The following is a 14,563-nucleotide window of genomic DNA, read 5'->3' as shown; positions in this document are numbered from 1 at the left end:
TGAAGAGGCCACTTTTGAGAATATTCAGTAATTAAAAAGCATTCACTAAGTGGTAAGGGCTGCATATTCTTGTGAGTATACTAAAAAACACTGAACTGGGTGAATTTTATAGTATGTGAATTATATCTTAATTATTAAAAGAATAAAATCCTTCCCCCACAAAAAGGCATTCAGCAAAAACCAAACAGTACAAAACAGAACATTTCTCTTTAAAATTCAAATTCATGCTGGCCAGTTAGCTCACTTGGTACAGTATGGTGCTGATAACAATGTCAAGGGTTCAGACCCCCTTACTGACCAGCCACCAAAAAATTAAAATAAAATAAAATTCAATTTCCACAATACAATTTGTTACATTTTGGAGACAATTCCTCCTCTGAGGAAGTACTGAGGGCTGCTGATTTTATTCTATACTCAGTTTTTTGCTTTTGGCAGCTGGTGTGGAGATCTGAACCCTTGACCTTAGTGTTACAAGACCATGCTCCACCCAACTGAGCTAACAGCCAGCCCTATACTCACATTTTTTAGTGGCAGAGTATTGAGAAGCACTGAGGGTGGGATGGTGCAAAGAACACTACACCATTACAGTTATCCCTTGGTATCCACGAGGGATTGGTTCCAGAACCCCATCCCCCATACCAAAATCATGGATGTTCAAGCCCAAAAGTCGGCCCACTGTATCCGCAGGTTCCTCATGCTGAGAATACTGTATATTTGATATGTAGTTGGTTGAACACAAGGATAGAAGGGCTGGCTGTACTTTAGAAGCACTGGCTGTTCTAAAAGTCCGAGGAACCCTATCTAACATTGTAAACCCAATTCTCATCTAACAATAAAAAAAGACTGAAATTGATGGAAATTGGAACTTAAAGTAAGTACATTCTATTAGAGAAAATGTTCTAGTACATGTTAAGCCTTTTCTTCTACATTTTCATTCATTCCATTTTGGAACCTCTATTTTAACGAGAATCACTTGGCCAACTTACATGACCCTGTAGAGAATCGCACTTAAGTGAATTACACTTAATTACACTTAAATGGGTTCTTCTTCTTTTTTTTTTTTTTTTAAAAGATGACCGGTAAGGGGATCTTAACCCTTGACTTGGTGTTGTCAGCACCACGCTCAGCCAGTGAGCGAACCGGCCATCCCTGTATGGGATCCGAACCCGGGGCCTTGGTGTTATCAGCACCACACTCTCCCGAGTGAGCCACAGGCCGGCCCTAAATGGGTTCTTCTTAATCATTTCTTTGGAAACATATTCTTAAATTATCAAAGAGATACAGGTCAACACTGAATCCCAAGTTCTGATTTGGGATGGATGGAGACAGGCATAACCAGCAGCCTTCCAGTGAAGGTGAATGACACCTTGTGCAAAAGCATCTTCCTCTACTGGTTGGTCAAGGCAGCACTGCAAGTATTTCAAAAAAGAAAAAACAAACAAACCAACCAGTCTGTATTTAGGAGAAATGACAGATATATATCCTAGATAGACATTTTAAAAGTTATTCTAGCATTCTGCTGTCCAGCTCTCCCCGTATCTAGTTTAAAAAAACACCCACCACAAATTTATATGTGTTAAGCTATGGCTTAACAACGAAAGAAAACATGCTAACCCCATTGTCCATTTCCTCACTATAAAAAAACAAACTTGCAAACGTTTTTGTAAGTTTTAGTCTAGGCGCTATTTCCCACATAACTCTGGACCTCAACTTAGAAAATCCATTCTTTTCCAAACAGACATCCTACAAAGGATCTTTTTTTTTTTTTTTTTTTAACATTAAGTGGCATTTTGTAGAAGTAGCTGGTAAAGCCGGTAACACCAAAATAGGTGTCTGATTTTTTTTTAAGTTGACCATAATATAGAAACTTTTCTTACTGACAACCACTTCCCTATAGATTTTTAAATCTCCAACTTCTAACAGTGTCAAAGAGAAAAGGAATAAAACTACAAATTAGCAAATATCAGGAAGAAAAAAAAAACTGCCTAAGAGGTAATGCCTAGTCACTCAGCGATGACCAATCCAGACCATTGCTCTATGGATGGTTGCCCCTTGATGACTGGCTGATGGCTAGATAGGCTGTAAATGGAGTCCTAAGTCTAGTCAGAGTGGTATTGGTGGCTCCAGAGTAAGGAGGGGGACCAAGAAAAAAAATGGCTGGATAAATGGAATCTGCAAGAAAAAGTATGGGGAAACAGGCACTTTTAGAGGCTGGTAAGTGAACTGGTTTAGGTAGCCAAAATGGCTTGATATATAAGTCAAGAATTGAAAGCTAAGCATTTCCCCATAAGTATGTACAATTACAATGTGTGAATTAAAATAAATATTTTAAAAATACAATATATCCTAAAGAAAAAACAAAAACCACAGTCAATAAAACAACAAAATTCCAAGCTGTGTGATCACACACATACTCCACGGAAGTATTTCTCCAAACTCTATCCTTTCACCTCTGGAGAGCAAACTGTAGCAAAACTCCCAGGACACTTTTATAATGTCCACTTATCTAGGAAATGCTACCATACAGAACTTTAAAGAGAGAAATCAACAATATGCCTCACTTAAAATGAGCTGGAAAAGTCTATGATCCAGCCTACCAATGTTCTGGCTAAATAATAAAAAGACATTCAATGTTTTTTTTTTTTTTCCTTTTTCATTTTCTCTTTTAGGCAATTCTAATAATTCCTAAAATAAGCACCATTAGGGGGAGAACACTTACGTTCATTCATTTGACATTCCTACAAAATAAGTACCTGAAAGCATGCTACTACTTAAGCAGACCCTAAATATAGTCAGATTTGTAACGATCGAACTTAACCTGAAATCATAGAATGTCTGCTAGCTGTGGTCAGAAAGGCACGTGACAACTATTAAGTTATAACAAATGCACAAGTGTCTGAAGAAACAGACTAGATTACTGACACATGAACACAAAGAGTGAGTTATACCAAGCAACCTGAATAAAGTCAATGATTTTAAACCACTAAAAAATTCTAAACGTGTCACTGACAAAGGAGAAAAGTCTAAGTTCCACTTAAAAACGGCACACAAATCAATGCAGTTTCCTTCCACCCATTAAGTGAGGAATACTAACTCTGTGACACTTTGTGAACTTTATGAGCATACAAAATGCTGAGGGTGAAAAAAGATCTTTGTATTGATAGCCAAGTTTCTGCCCAATTACAAGACTGCAATGCATCCTGGGATTCCTTCAGGAGGGTTCGGTGCTTTAGATATTTAAAATGTACAGTTTCAATGGAAGAAACTGCAGCAACAGCAGCTCTCTCGGCTAAGCGTAAAGCGAAGGTAAAACTTCACTATTTGCCCTCCCCAACTCCCCGGATCTCTCATCGCCCACCCCAGTGACGCCTGGCTCCCTCTGTCCTCACTTCTGGGCCTCGTGGCACTGACCGGCCGCGGCCCCCTCTCCGTCCCATACGGTCCCATTTCAAGGAGTAACTTCGGCCCACCGGGGGAGGGGGTGGGACTCGGGCCCCACCCGTCTCCCCCGCGCGCTGCCCGCTCCCCGCCGGCCCACCGCCGCGGCCGCCCCACGCAGACCGGCTCCTGGGTTCCGGGGCGCCCCACCCAGGCCCGGCGCCGTTGTCAGCGCCCCACGTGCCGGCCAGGCCCCACAGCCGCGCGTCCCCCGGCCCCCAGGCCCGGCTTCCTCCCGCGTCCCGTCCCTTTACCCGAAGCACCTTCCACGCCGCTGCCGGCTCCGTGGTCGTTGGCGGCGGCGCCCGCTGGGGGTTGTGCCGGCTGGGCCGGGCCCCGCAGGAAGGACGGCACGAACTCGGCGGCGTGGACGTTGGGCACGAAGGGTTTGGCGTTGACGTTGAGTTGCCGGCTAAAGGCCGCACTGAGGTGCTCCCGCTGGGCCTCGGCCGCCGCAGCCAAGGTGCCGCCGCCGCACGGGCCCGGCACCGGGGCTTCCATGTCCGCCTGGTCCCAGCAGTCGGGCGCCGAGTCGCTGCTGCTGCTGCCGCTGCTGCTCCCCCCGCCGCCACCGCCGCCACCGCCGCCACCACCACTGCCTGGATCCATGATCGGGGGGGCCGTGTGTGTGGTGAAGAGAGAGCGGGAAATGGAGGTGGGGGGCGACAGGCTGGGGAGGAGCAGGCAGCACTGACCCAGGGAAGGCGGCGAGGCAGGAGGTCCGGGAACTAGTGACAGAATCTTTGGCGTCGCGGCAGCGGCAGCTCCAGTCCCGACTCCGCACTCGAGACGACGACGGCGGCGGCTCAACCCTCCTCCTCGTGTGTGCGAGCGGATCTCCTCCCACCCAATCCCAACCACCCCCGACTGCCTCACCGCCAACCCCACGCCCGGCGCGGTTTGACCTCTCGCCGCCACCCGTATCTTCGCCTTGGTAGTTCTCGGCCCTGTCCTCTCCCGTCCCCCGCTATGAAGCGCAGCAGGTGGAGGAACTACGAGTTCCGGCAGCACCCGCGCGACCCCGCTGCGGTTTTCCCGGGGACCGACGGGAGTAGGAGTTCAGGGGCCGGGCGCAGCCGGAAGCGGCTCCGGCTCCCGGCAGGCAGCGCGGGGAGGCGGAGGTCTGGTGGCCGCTCGGCGGCCCCACCTGTCACCGGCTGGGGGCAGGGACAGGCTCTGGCGCGACTTGGGAATGGGCCGAGGATCAGGAGTTTTTTAGCCCATAGGATGGGGGAAAACGGACAGCAGTTCTAACGTGGGGGAAAAAATCCTCTCAACTCCTGAGTTTTCCTTCCCTCTCTTTTAACCACCTTTTCTGCGTTCTCTGCCTCACAGTCACCCAACTTGTTCTTTTTCTCACCACCTTCTTTCTCCCCACCCCCAGCCAGATTTTGCCCTACATTTCAAAGCCGACGCAGAACGTCTTTCATTTTATGTATTCATTTGGTGGAACAGCCAATAAAACCGTGAGATATTACAACTTAAATGGCAATGTGGCTCGTAAAGCACCAGGGCCCAGGCTGTGCCTGGACAGAAGGGATTGTTAACTGGAAACTTTCAATGACTCACTGTCTGTTTGACTAGTCATTTAAAGCCTTCACCCAAACTTTTCCATCCCTTCCTGCTCCCTGCCAAGGAGTTTACAAATTAAACAGAGGATTGCCATATTCCATGAAGGGTTATTTTGGTGCATCCAGTTTGCTTTCTTATGCCATTAGGTGAAGAGGTTTTCTTTTGAACGGTCTACTTTGCTCAAGAATTCTCATAGTACTTTATTGACTAACAGGTTGCATTTAGGTAAACGTGGGAAAAGAAAAAAGCAAAAGAGAAATACTTATAGTTTGCATTTATTTGTGTTTTGTTATTTTTTAGGGTAAGAGTATCCGAACCCTAGACCTTAGTGTTGTGACACTGCGCCCTAACCAACTGAGCTATCCAGCCAGACCCATAGTTTGCATTTAGACCCAATTGCATGAAGTAGGAAAACACGTTGCTCTGAGTATCTGTTAAATTTTCCTGTCATTCAGGCATATGGAACCCAAGACAAAGAAAAGCATTTTTTTGATATTTTCCTGAAAGGAGTCTAGACAGAGTGCAACTCACCTGCCTTGAAATTACAGAGTAAGGGAGACAGAGAATAGATGTTTCTTAACAACCTTAGGGTGTTTTTTTAACAAAACCTAGACCTAGGTCTGAATTTTAATTTTAAACGTCTGTGCTGTGAAAGATAAAAGAAAACGCAGCCTAATGAGATAGGTCAAAAATGAAGCTGTCAGGTACATTTTAAAACAAGTCCTGTGCTATAGTGATTTAAATTTGTGTTTAACATTAAACTAGCAAACTTTCTAGATGCTTTTTTCTTTAACAGATAATCGTTGGGAAGTTGAGCACTATAAATGTAAAGAAACTGGAGACCTCCATAAAAACAAAGCTAGTTTTAAGTTTCTCATCAGGTCTGTGGTCCATGCTCCCTGAAATCTTATGAAATTGTATTTTGTTTGTTTTGTTGGATTTTTTCATGTTATATAATGTCTACCTCTGCTTAAGACAAAGTCATCGTTACAGCCTATAACATAGTTCCCCAAAGACCCAATTGAATCCTTAAGAATATACATTTTAAAGTTGGTATTAAGTGATTTTCCTCAGATTTACAGAGTACTTATTAACAATTGATATAAAAGTCAGAGCTCTTTTAGATATGAGAGGCCTGCATTGCTTTTGAATGAAATACTTTTGCCTTATATTCACAAGAAGAAAATAGTGTCCAAAATAAAATGCCTTCCCACTCAAATTTGCACTCTCCAACCCACTCCTGAGAAAATGTCAACACAAGCAGCTAACTCAAATAGTGAACCACACAGTCCAGACCCTTTTTGTCACTGGATATCACACCTCTTCATGTATCACCCCCAGGGCACTGGATGATCAGACTCTGATAGATTAGTTCTTCCCATCTAACTGAATTAGTAGAGTATTTTTCTGCCTGGTGCTTTTTCTAGGGACAAAGGTGGAAACTGCTAAGACAGCTACTTAGAAATGCAGTGATGTCATTTAACTTCCATGTCTCTGAATAGGATAATTATGGATATTCAGGAAAGAATCCACTCCACTGGCCTTTGAAAACCAATGACCTGCCAAGCACAGCTCCAGCAGAAAAGTGATAAATCCTTGTTAATTATTGTTGTGCCAAGACTGAGCAACTTAAGGGCAGGGTCTTTTCTTAAGCTTCTTTATTTTCCATTGCCTAGTATAATGACAGGCATACAGAAGATGCTTAATAAATGTTAAATGGGATGATACTGCCCTTTTATACTCATTTAATACTGTTGAGACACAGGACTAATAACTTTAAGAGACAGTTTTCCCAAGGATTTCCTGCTTTTCACTGGGATGTACACACAGGGTAAATTTTCGCAAAGCTATGCTTGTTCAAGGTCTGAACCACATCACAACAGATAACTCTTCTCTTACCATGCAAATTTTACCATCTGGCATTCCTACTAGTCTCTCTCTTTTGTTCTTTTCCATCTTCCCTAAATTATTCTCCCTTTAAACTGAGTCAGAGAGCTGGCCAGTTAGGTCAGTTGGTTAGAGCATGGTGCTGATTAACACCAAGGTCCAGGGTTCGATCCCTGTACCAGCCAGCCACCAAACAACAAAACAAAACAATAATTAAAAAAAAAAACTGAGGCAGAGCCTCCATATTTGCACATTTTAATCAACCACACAGAACTTTGTTTTGCTTTTTAAATCTAAGAGTTCACCTTTTATGCTTCCAAATATGAGGCTAATATAAAAACTCACTTCTTTCTCAGGGTTTTAGTGGGTAAAAATGTGTCACACAAATGAACACCTATATAGTAATCTCACACCTGGAAAATTTTTCTGCAGAAATATGAACACAAGAGCACAAAGATATACCAAGTTGTTCTTTCCAGCATTTTTGCAAGAGCTCCAAACTGGAAACCTAAATGGCCATCAACAGGAAAATGATTAAATATGTGATGGATTTCAATATTAAAGAATAATATGCAATTATTAGAAAGAGTGAAACAGGGCTGGCCAGTTAGCTCAGCTGATTAGAGCATGGCGCTGATAACACCAAGGTCCAGGATTTGACCCCTGTACTGGCCAGCCACCTAAATAAATACATACATACATACATACATATATACATACATACATACATAAAAAGAGTAAAACAGACTAAGTGCTGAAATGAAAATATATTTATAATACATGGCAAAGCAGGGGAAAAGCAATATATCTAATATGTGTAAAATGTATAGTGGATCAACGTATCTAGTACAATCCAATTTCTTTAAAAGCATCCAGGAGGCTGGCCAGTTAGCTCACTTGGTGGAGGGAGTGTGGCACTGCTAACAATGTCAAGGATTTGGATCCCCTTATTGGCCAGCCGCTAAAAATAAATAAGTAAAAAATAGAAGCATCTAGCTTTTTCCCTCTCTAGAATGCTCTCCCACCAGATCTTTACCTCTCTAGCTCTTTGTTATCATTCAGTTCATATGTTGTGTCTTCAGGTTGGAGGCCTCTCTAAGCCACCCTGGCCCTCTACCAACCCACATTACTCCCTGTTCTCTTACCCTGTTTTATTTTTTCACAGCATTTATCGTGATCTGAAATTCCTATTCATTTCCATGCTTATTGTCCATCTCCTCGCACTAAAAAATTAACTTCATTAGTCTGTCTTATTCCCTGTTGTGTTGGGAGCACCTACAACACTGCCTGGCATGGGTAAAGTGCTTAGTAAACATTTGAGAGAGAAAGAAATATGTATCTCTTTGGATGTTATAAAAGTTTTCAAAGTGTGTTCACTGAGTGTGTGGGAAAAAAAAGTGTGGAAAATTACATATTAAACAGCAAAGGTGAGGTATATTTGTGGGGTAGGATTGAAAGTGGAAAGGAAACCAGATGGGAGAAGAAGAAATTGCAATATTTTACTTATACTTTTGTGTTTGGATTTTTGCTTTTTTAAAAAAATCTTTTTGAGGTGAAATTCACATAACATAAAATTAATCTTGTTGTTGTTGTTGGGTTTTTTATTGCTGTGGTTTTTTGGTTTTTTGGCAGCTGGCAGGAACAAGGATCCAAACCCTTGATTTTGGTTAAAATTAATCACTTTTAAAGTGAACAGTTCAGTGGCATTTTATACATTCATGATGTTGTACAACTACCACCTCTATTTAGTTCCCATATATTTTGATCACCCCAAAAGGAAAATCCATAACTAGTAAGTAATCCCTCTTCCCCCTTGCTCCTGGTAATCACTAATCTGCTTTTATCACCAGGATTTACGTATTCTGGACATTTCTTACAGATGGAATCATACAATAAATGACTGTTTGAGGTAGGAAAAACCTACTTTTTACACACTACTCACCACTCAACACAGAGTACTTCACCTCTGGTCACTAAAATGTAGGGGAGGTTCTCCCCACCAACCACCAATTCTCCAGTGCACACCAACACAATATCCTATAATTTAACAATTCTGACATTAACCAGAGTTAGAGCAGGCCCCACAGTTTAGGGGCTCCGTCTCACAAAACTGCCCCCACTTCAGATACCAATCCCAAATCCCAAATATGGCCTGTGCTTCTGGCCAACTGGCTATAAATTGGGGGTTCCCATGACCCACTCTTTGGGTTTGGTTAATTTTCTAGTGTGGCTAACAGAACTCAGAAAAACACTTATCTTAGGTTTACCCATTGATTATAAAGGATATTGCAGAGGAGGATAAACAGCCATGTGGAAGAGATGTGCAGGGACAGCCGTGTGGGAAGGGGCTTGGAGTTCTCATGCCCTCCTGGGCTCGCCACACTCCAGGCACCTTCAAGTGTTTGGCAACCCAGAAACTCTCCAAACCCTGTCCTTTTGAATTTTTATGGAGGCTTCATTGCATAGGCACAATTGATTAAATCATTGGTCATTGATAATCAACTCAACCTTTGGGTCCCTCTCCCCTCTCCAGAGGTTGGGGGTGGAGCTTGAAAGTTCCAGGCTTCTAATTATGGCTTGGTATTTCTGGTGACCAGCCCTAATCCAGGATCCCACCAACAGCTGCCTCATTAGAGCAAAAGATACTCGTATCACACAGGAAATTCTGACGGATTAGGAGCTCTGTGTCAGGAACCAGGCAGGGTCAAACACCAAATATTAGAACAAAAGATATCATACTAGTAGTCCTAGTACACTCACGTGATTCTATGTGAGACCAAGATCATCTATCTAAAGCAAATAATGGATGTTGGAGAATCAATTGCAGTGTTCAATAAATACTACTCAGAAGTGAGACTACTGAGTCCTCAGTTGGGTTTTTGTTCTTGCTATGAGTAGCCAACTCTGAATTATTCATAGACATATGGAACCAGAGTAGCATGTTAGGCCAGATAACTAAAATCAACAGAAAATACAATGCTTTGGCCAGCCCCGTGGCTCACTCCGGAGAGTGCTGCGCTGGTAGCGCGCGGGTTTGGATCCTATATAGGGATGGCCGGTGCGCTCACTGGCTAAGCGTGGTGCAGACAACACTGAGCTGAGGGTTGCGATCCCCTTACTGGTCAAAAAAATAAATAAAGAAAATACAATGCTTGCTGCCTTATTTTCTAACCCAGCAAACGTTTTGTCAGAATTGGCAACAAATACTGCCGTAAATTGACTGGTTCTGCACTTTGGCTTGACCTTTTTGTTTCATGTGGTTTGATTGTAAACAGCTTTATGGAGATGTAATTCACATGCCATACAATTCGCCCATTTCAAGTGTACAATTTAATGGTTTTCAGCATCTTCACAGTTGTGTAACCATCACAGAATTTTACCATGTTTGTTTGTTTGAAGTCTGGATCCATGGAGATGCAGTTTAGAATGAAATAACCCAAGAGCAGACAGCAGACAGAAAAGAAGGAGGAAAAAGGGATCTCAATGAGTCACAAAATACATAAATAGTTCTTCACAAAGAAGACTGGACTACGCAAGATTTTAAAAAGGTAAGGAAAGATTAAATCAATAGTGGATCATTATGATACTTTTAAAACTTGATAATGCCAGGATGGCCAGTTAGCTCAGTTGTTTGGAACGTGGTGCTGATAATCTCAAGGTCAAAGGTTCAATCTCTATCCCGGCCAGCTGACAAAAAAGAAAAACAAACAAACAAACAAACAAACAAAACTTGGTAATACCAATGAGATCAAAATGACATTGAGCCCCAGAGTGGAGACTCAATGAACCCCAGTTCCGGCACCAAGGAAATTAGCCTCCTCACCAGTTCCTGTGGGTTAACTGCCTTTTCAGTGAACTGCTAGGAAAACCAGTTGTTCTGGTTTCCCCAAGAATCAGGGAGGCTTCCTTGTGAATAAGTCATTTACATCACTCTGCAGGCCTCATTTTCCAAGCCTTTCCATCTGGAGGTAGAGATGTTAGCCAATGGAATCACGATGCCTTCTTTGACTAAAATCCAGGAGGTATTAACAATCACTTATCCCCTAGGTTTCCTTGTGAATGAGTTTGTCCCCCTGAAGTAGAATGAAACCACCAGGACCACCCGAAAATCTGCCAATTTCCTCAGCCGGCACAGCTCTGTTATTAGCAGAGCTCAACCCTTAAAAGGTGACTAAAGAGCAGTCCACAGGTTGAACTGGTTTATTGCTTTACATTGGAAATAGCTGTCTCATTGCTAATGACAATCTCATTACATCCCCTTTGTACATGTAAAAGACCCATAACTTAAGAGCAAGGAGAAAGCCTAATAATCATTCGACTTACATGAAAAGTTGATTCATCCTGTAGAAATCAGGGTGCATTATTCCCGAGGTATTAACAGATTGCTTGTTATGTTTTATACCTAGGAGCCTGGCACATTTCATTCCAGGGTCCCTGCACATTTTTACAGACCTCATTGTTGTGGAAAATACATTACATGTGGGAAGAGAAAAACCCCAACTAGGTTCAGTACTTTTAAGCTGCCTAGCTCACCTATTAAATGATGCATATATTATATAAGTATGTAAAAATAGCAATGATCATTTATTAACAAATTACTATCTTTATTATAATCTTTAATTTTTTTACTTTTAAAAAATTGTGGTAAATCATACCTAACAAAATTTACCATTTTAGGGAGAGGAGAAAAACAAAAAACAAAAAACAAAATTTACCATTTTAACCATTTTTAAGTGTACAGTTAAGTGGCATTCAGAACATTCACTTTCTGTGTCCATGAATTTGCCTGTTCTGGAATCACACAATATTTGTCCTTCTGTGATTGGTTTATTTCACTTAGCATAATGTCCTCATGGTTAATCCACGCTGTAACATGTGTCAGAATCTCAATTGTTTAATGGACACAAAATTGCAGCTAGATAGAAAAGAATAAGTTATACTGGTGTACAATCGACCCAGGAATCTATAATTAACAATCATTTACTGCATGTTGTCAAACGACTAAAAGAGAGGAGATCAAACGTTCACATTACAAAGAAATGATTATGTTTTGCAATGACGAACCTGCTAATTACCCTGATTAGACCATCATGCATTGTACACGTATATGGAAATGTAACTCTGTATCCCATAAATATTTGCAATCAATATGTTTCAATAAAAAATTAATCAAAATTTTTTTCACTAAAAATAATCTTGATTCTTTGTAAAGCTGAGTTATATTCCATTGTGTGGATATACCACATTTTGTTTATTCTTTCATCTGTTGATGAACACTTGGGTTGCTTCCTCTTTTTGGCTATTACTAATGTTGCTGTGAACATGGATGTACAAGTATCTATTTGAGTCCATACATTTAACTCTTCTGGGTATACATCTAGGATTGTACGGTGACTATCTTTAATGTTACTTTAACATTTATTTACATTTAACATCACAACAGCCTTGATGTCCAGTATTATTTCCATTGTCGAGGGGAGAAAACAGAAGTTCAGAGAGGTTGAATAACTTGAATCCAGGTCTGTCAAACTGCAAATCTGGCCTGGCCAGTTAGCCCAGTTGATTAGAGCACGGTGTTATATCAAGGGTTCAGATCCCCATACCGGCCAACCACCAAAAAAATAAAAATTACAAACAAACAAACTGGAAAGCTAGGGTTTTCTCTTCCCAACCTCACTTATGTGTAATCATAACATCACTGCTGTTTCTTGCATAGGGACTCAATCAGAAACTGCACAAGCCAGCTTCATGTCTTTTAAAGCTTTACTTCAATGAATAAACTTTTTTTCTGATCAGCTGGATTAAAATAAATCTCTGATTTTAAAATGTCACTGATTCAAATCCCCATTAACTTCCAAAGAGGATTCAAAGGATGAGAAGGAGCAGTTTATAATAAAACTGCAGGGACAATAATATCAAAAAGTACAAAACAAGAAAAAAGTCAGAAACCAAGGAAAAAAAGAGAAGAAGGGGAAAAAGGATATCAAAATTTCTTGACTGAAGACAGCTACGTCAACTGATCATAATATTTAGCTCCAAGTTCCTTAGCATACAGGGAAAAGAGAGACATTGGACTATATACCACTCTTCGGTAGTAGAGTACACACCAGTTCATTCATTCATTTTACCTCAATTCATTGTGAATCTACAATTGAGAGCCAGCAAACTTTTTCCTGAGCCTGAAGTCATGTCTTGGAAATTGATATTAGCACAATCAACACACACAATATACAACGCTGGGGTTCTTGTACCTTCTGTTCCTGACTTCTGACTTCCCCAGCTGTGACTGGCCTCTGGTCCTGATACCACCTATACTGAGGTCAGTATTGGAGTGAGCTCAGAAGAGGCATGAGACATTTACAGTGTATGATTCTACATAAGCCTAATAAACAGTTTTCAAGACACAAGCAACAGTGACAACTATCCCTATCCTCAGTTCATTTCACTGTAATTACCCTTCTTTCATTGATCCATCCACAACCCTCTACACCTTCTGTAATGAAAGTTGCTTCTCTAGATTACATCATCAATCTGCTGAGAACTAGCAGAAGAGGATGGAAGAGGAGCTTGCACCAAGAATTCTTTACTGCCTTTGTGACTTGATTCCCACCCTGTCCTTTTCCTTATTCTTCATTCTAGAAAACGGAGAGAAAGAAATGAAGTAAGGGCATGATTTTAGCATATGTGTAACATTTCATTTATTAATTTATTTTATTTATTTATTCTAAAAAGAGGTCTGATGCAAACATTGCAAAATGTTTTCATTTGTTAAATCTGAGTGGTCAGGGGCTGGCCAGTTAGCTCAGTTGGTTACAGTGGTGTTATAACATCAAGGTCAAGGGTTCGGATCCTCCTAGGCCAAAAGCAAAAACAAAACAAAACAAAAAACCTAAGTGGTGTATATGCAGGTGTCTGTTATCACTCTATCTTTTTGTGTTTGAAATATTTCAAATACATTTAATCATTACATTTCAATAAAAAAATTTTTTTAATTAAAAAAAAATCAACAAATAAAATTTAAAACATAAAATGGAAAGAAATATTTCATGCCTTCCTAAGGTTTTTGGTTTTTGCTGTTTTGTTTTGTTTCTAGAAATAAACATAGGGGGTAGGAGTGGAAAAGCGGAGAGACCAAAAAAAAGCTCACTTTTAAAATGTATTCCTTTGTACTTGGGTTCCATTCATTTCAACAAACATTTATTGAATACTTATTATGTGCTGGCATAGGGGAGATAATGAATCAGATATGGTCCCTGCCCTCAGGTTGCTCACAGATACATTGAGAAGGCAAAGAAACAGATAAATTAAGTCAAATCAGAAACTGTTGGCGTTGTATACATTAGAATAAAAACCTTATTTATGAAAATAAACAAACTGAGATGATAAAGCCATAGACTGGGAAAGATATTTTCAATGCATACTATGAATAAAGTGTCAGAATATATGACAAGCTACTGCAAAGCAAAAGGCAAAAGAAATTTTGAAAATGGCACAGGGTCTGATAGGCAATTCACAGAAGAAACCTGAATACTCTGCAAAGCAACCTATGCAAAAATGTTCAATATCAGAGGGCTGGCTGGTTAGTTCTGTCGGTAAGAGCACAGCCTTACAACACCAAGGTCATGAGTTCAGACCCCTGTACTGGCCAGCTGCCTCCCCAAAATAA

At 41.1% G+C, this 14,563-nt stretch overlaps 1 protein-coding gene across 3 annotated transcripts in view; it reads right to left on the bottom strand.

The window, feature by feature from the left end:
* Window positions 1-4,298, bottom strand: part of GSPT1 (G1 to S phase transition 1) — a 35,258-nt gene extending 30,960 nt beyond the window's left edge. Inside the window, exon 1 of one of the 3 annotated variants that reach the window (XM_063098824.1) lies at window positions 3,693-4,298. In XM_063098824.1, the coding sequence (XP_062954894.1) occupies window positions 3,693-4,047 (355 nt within the window). In that variant the 5' untranslated portion in view covers window positions 4,048-4,298. The remainder of the gene's footprint in view (window positions 1-3,692) is intronic. The other 2 variants (XM_063098823.1, XM_063098825.1) reach the window with 2 other exon arrangements.
* Between the last annotated feature and the right edge of the window lie 10,265 nt (window positions 4,299-14,563).

Source organism: Cynocephalus volans, chromosome 6 (assembly GCF_027409185.1).
Source record: "Cynocephalus volans isolate mCynVol1 chromosome 6, mCynVol1.pri, whole genome shotgun sequence".
NCBI lineage: Eukaryota > Metazoa > Chordata > Mammalia > Dermoptera > Cynocephalidae > Cynocephalus > Cynocephalus volans.
Note: the sequence above shows the minus strand (reverse complement) of the source record. Positions and strands in the feature narration are given on the sequence as shown.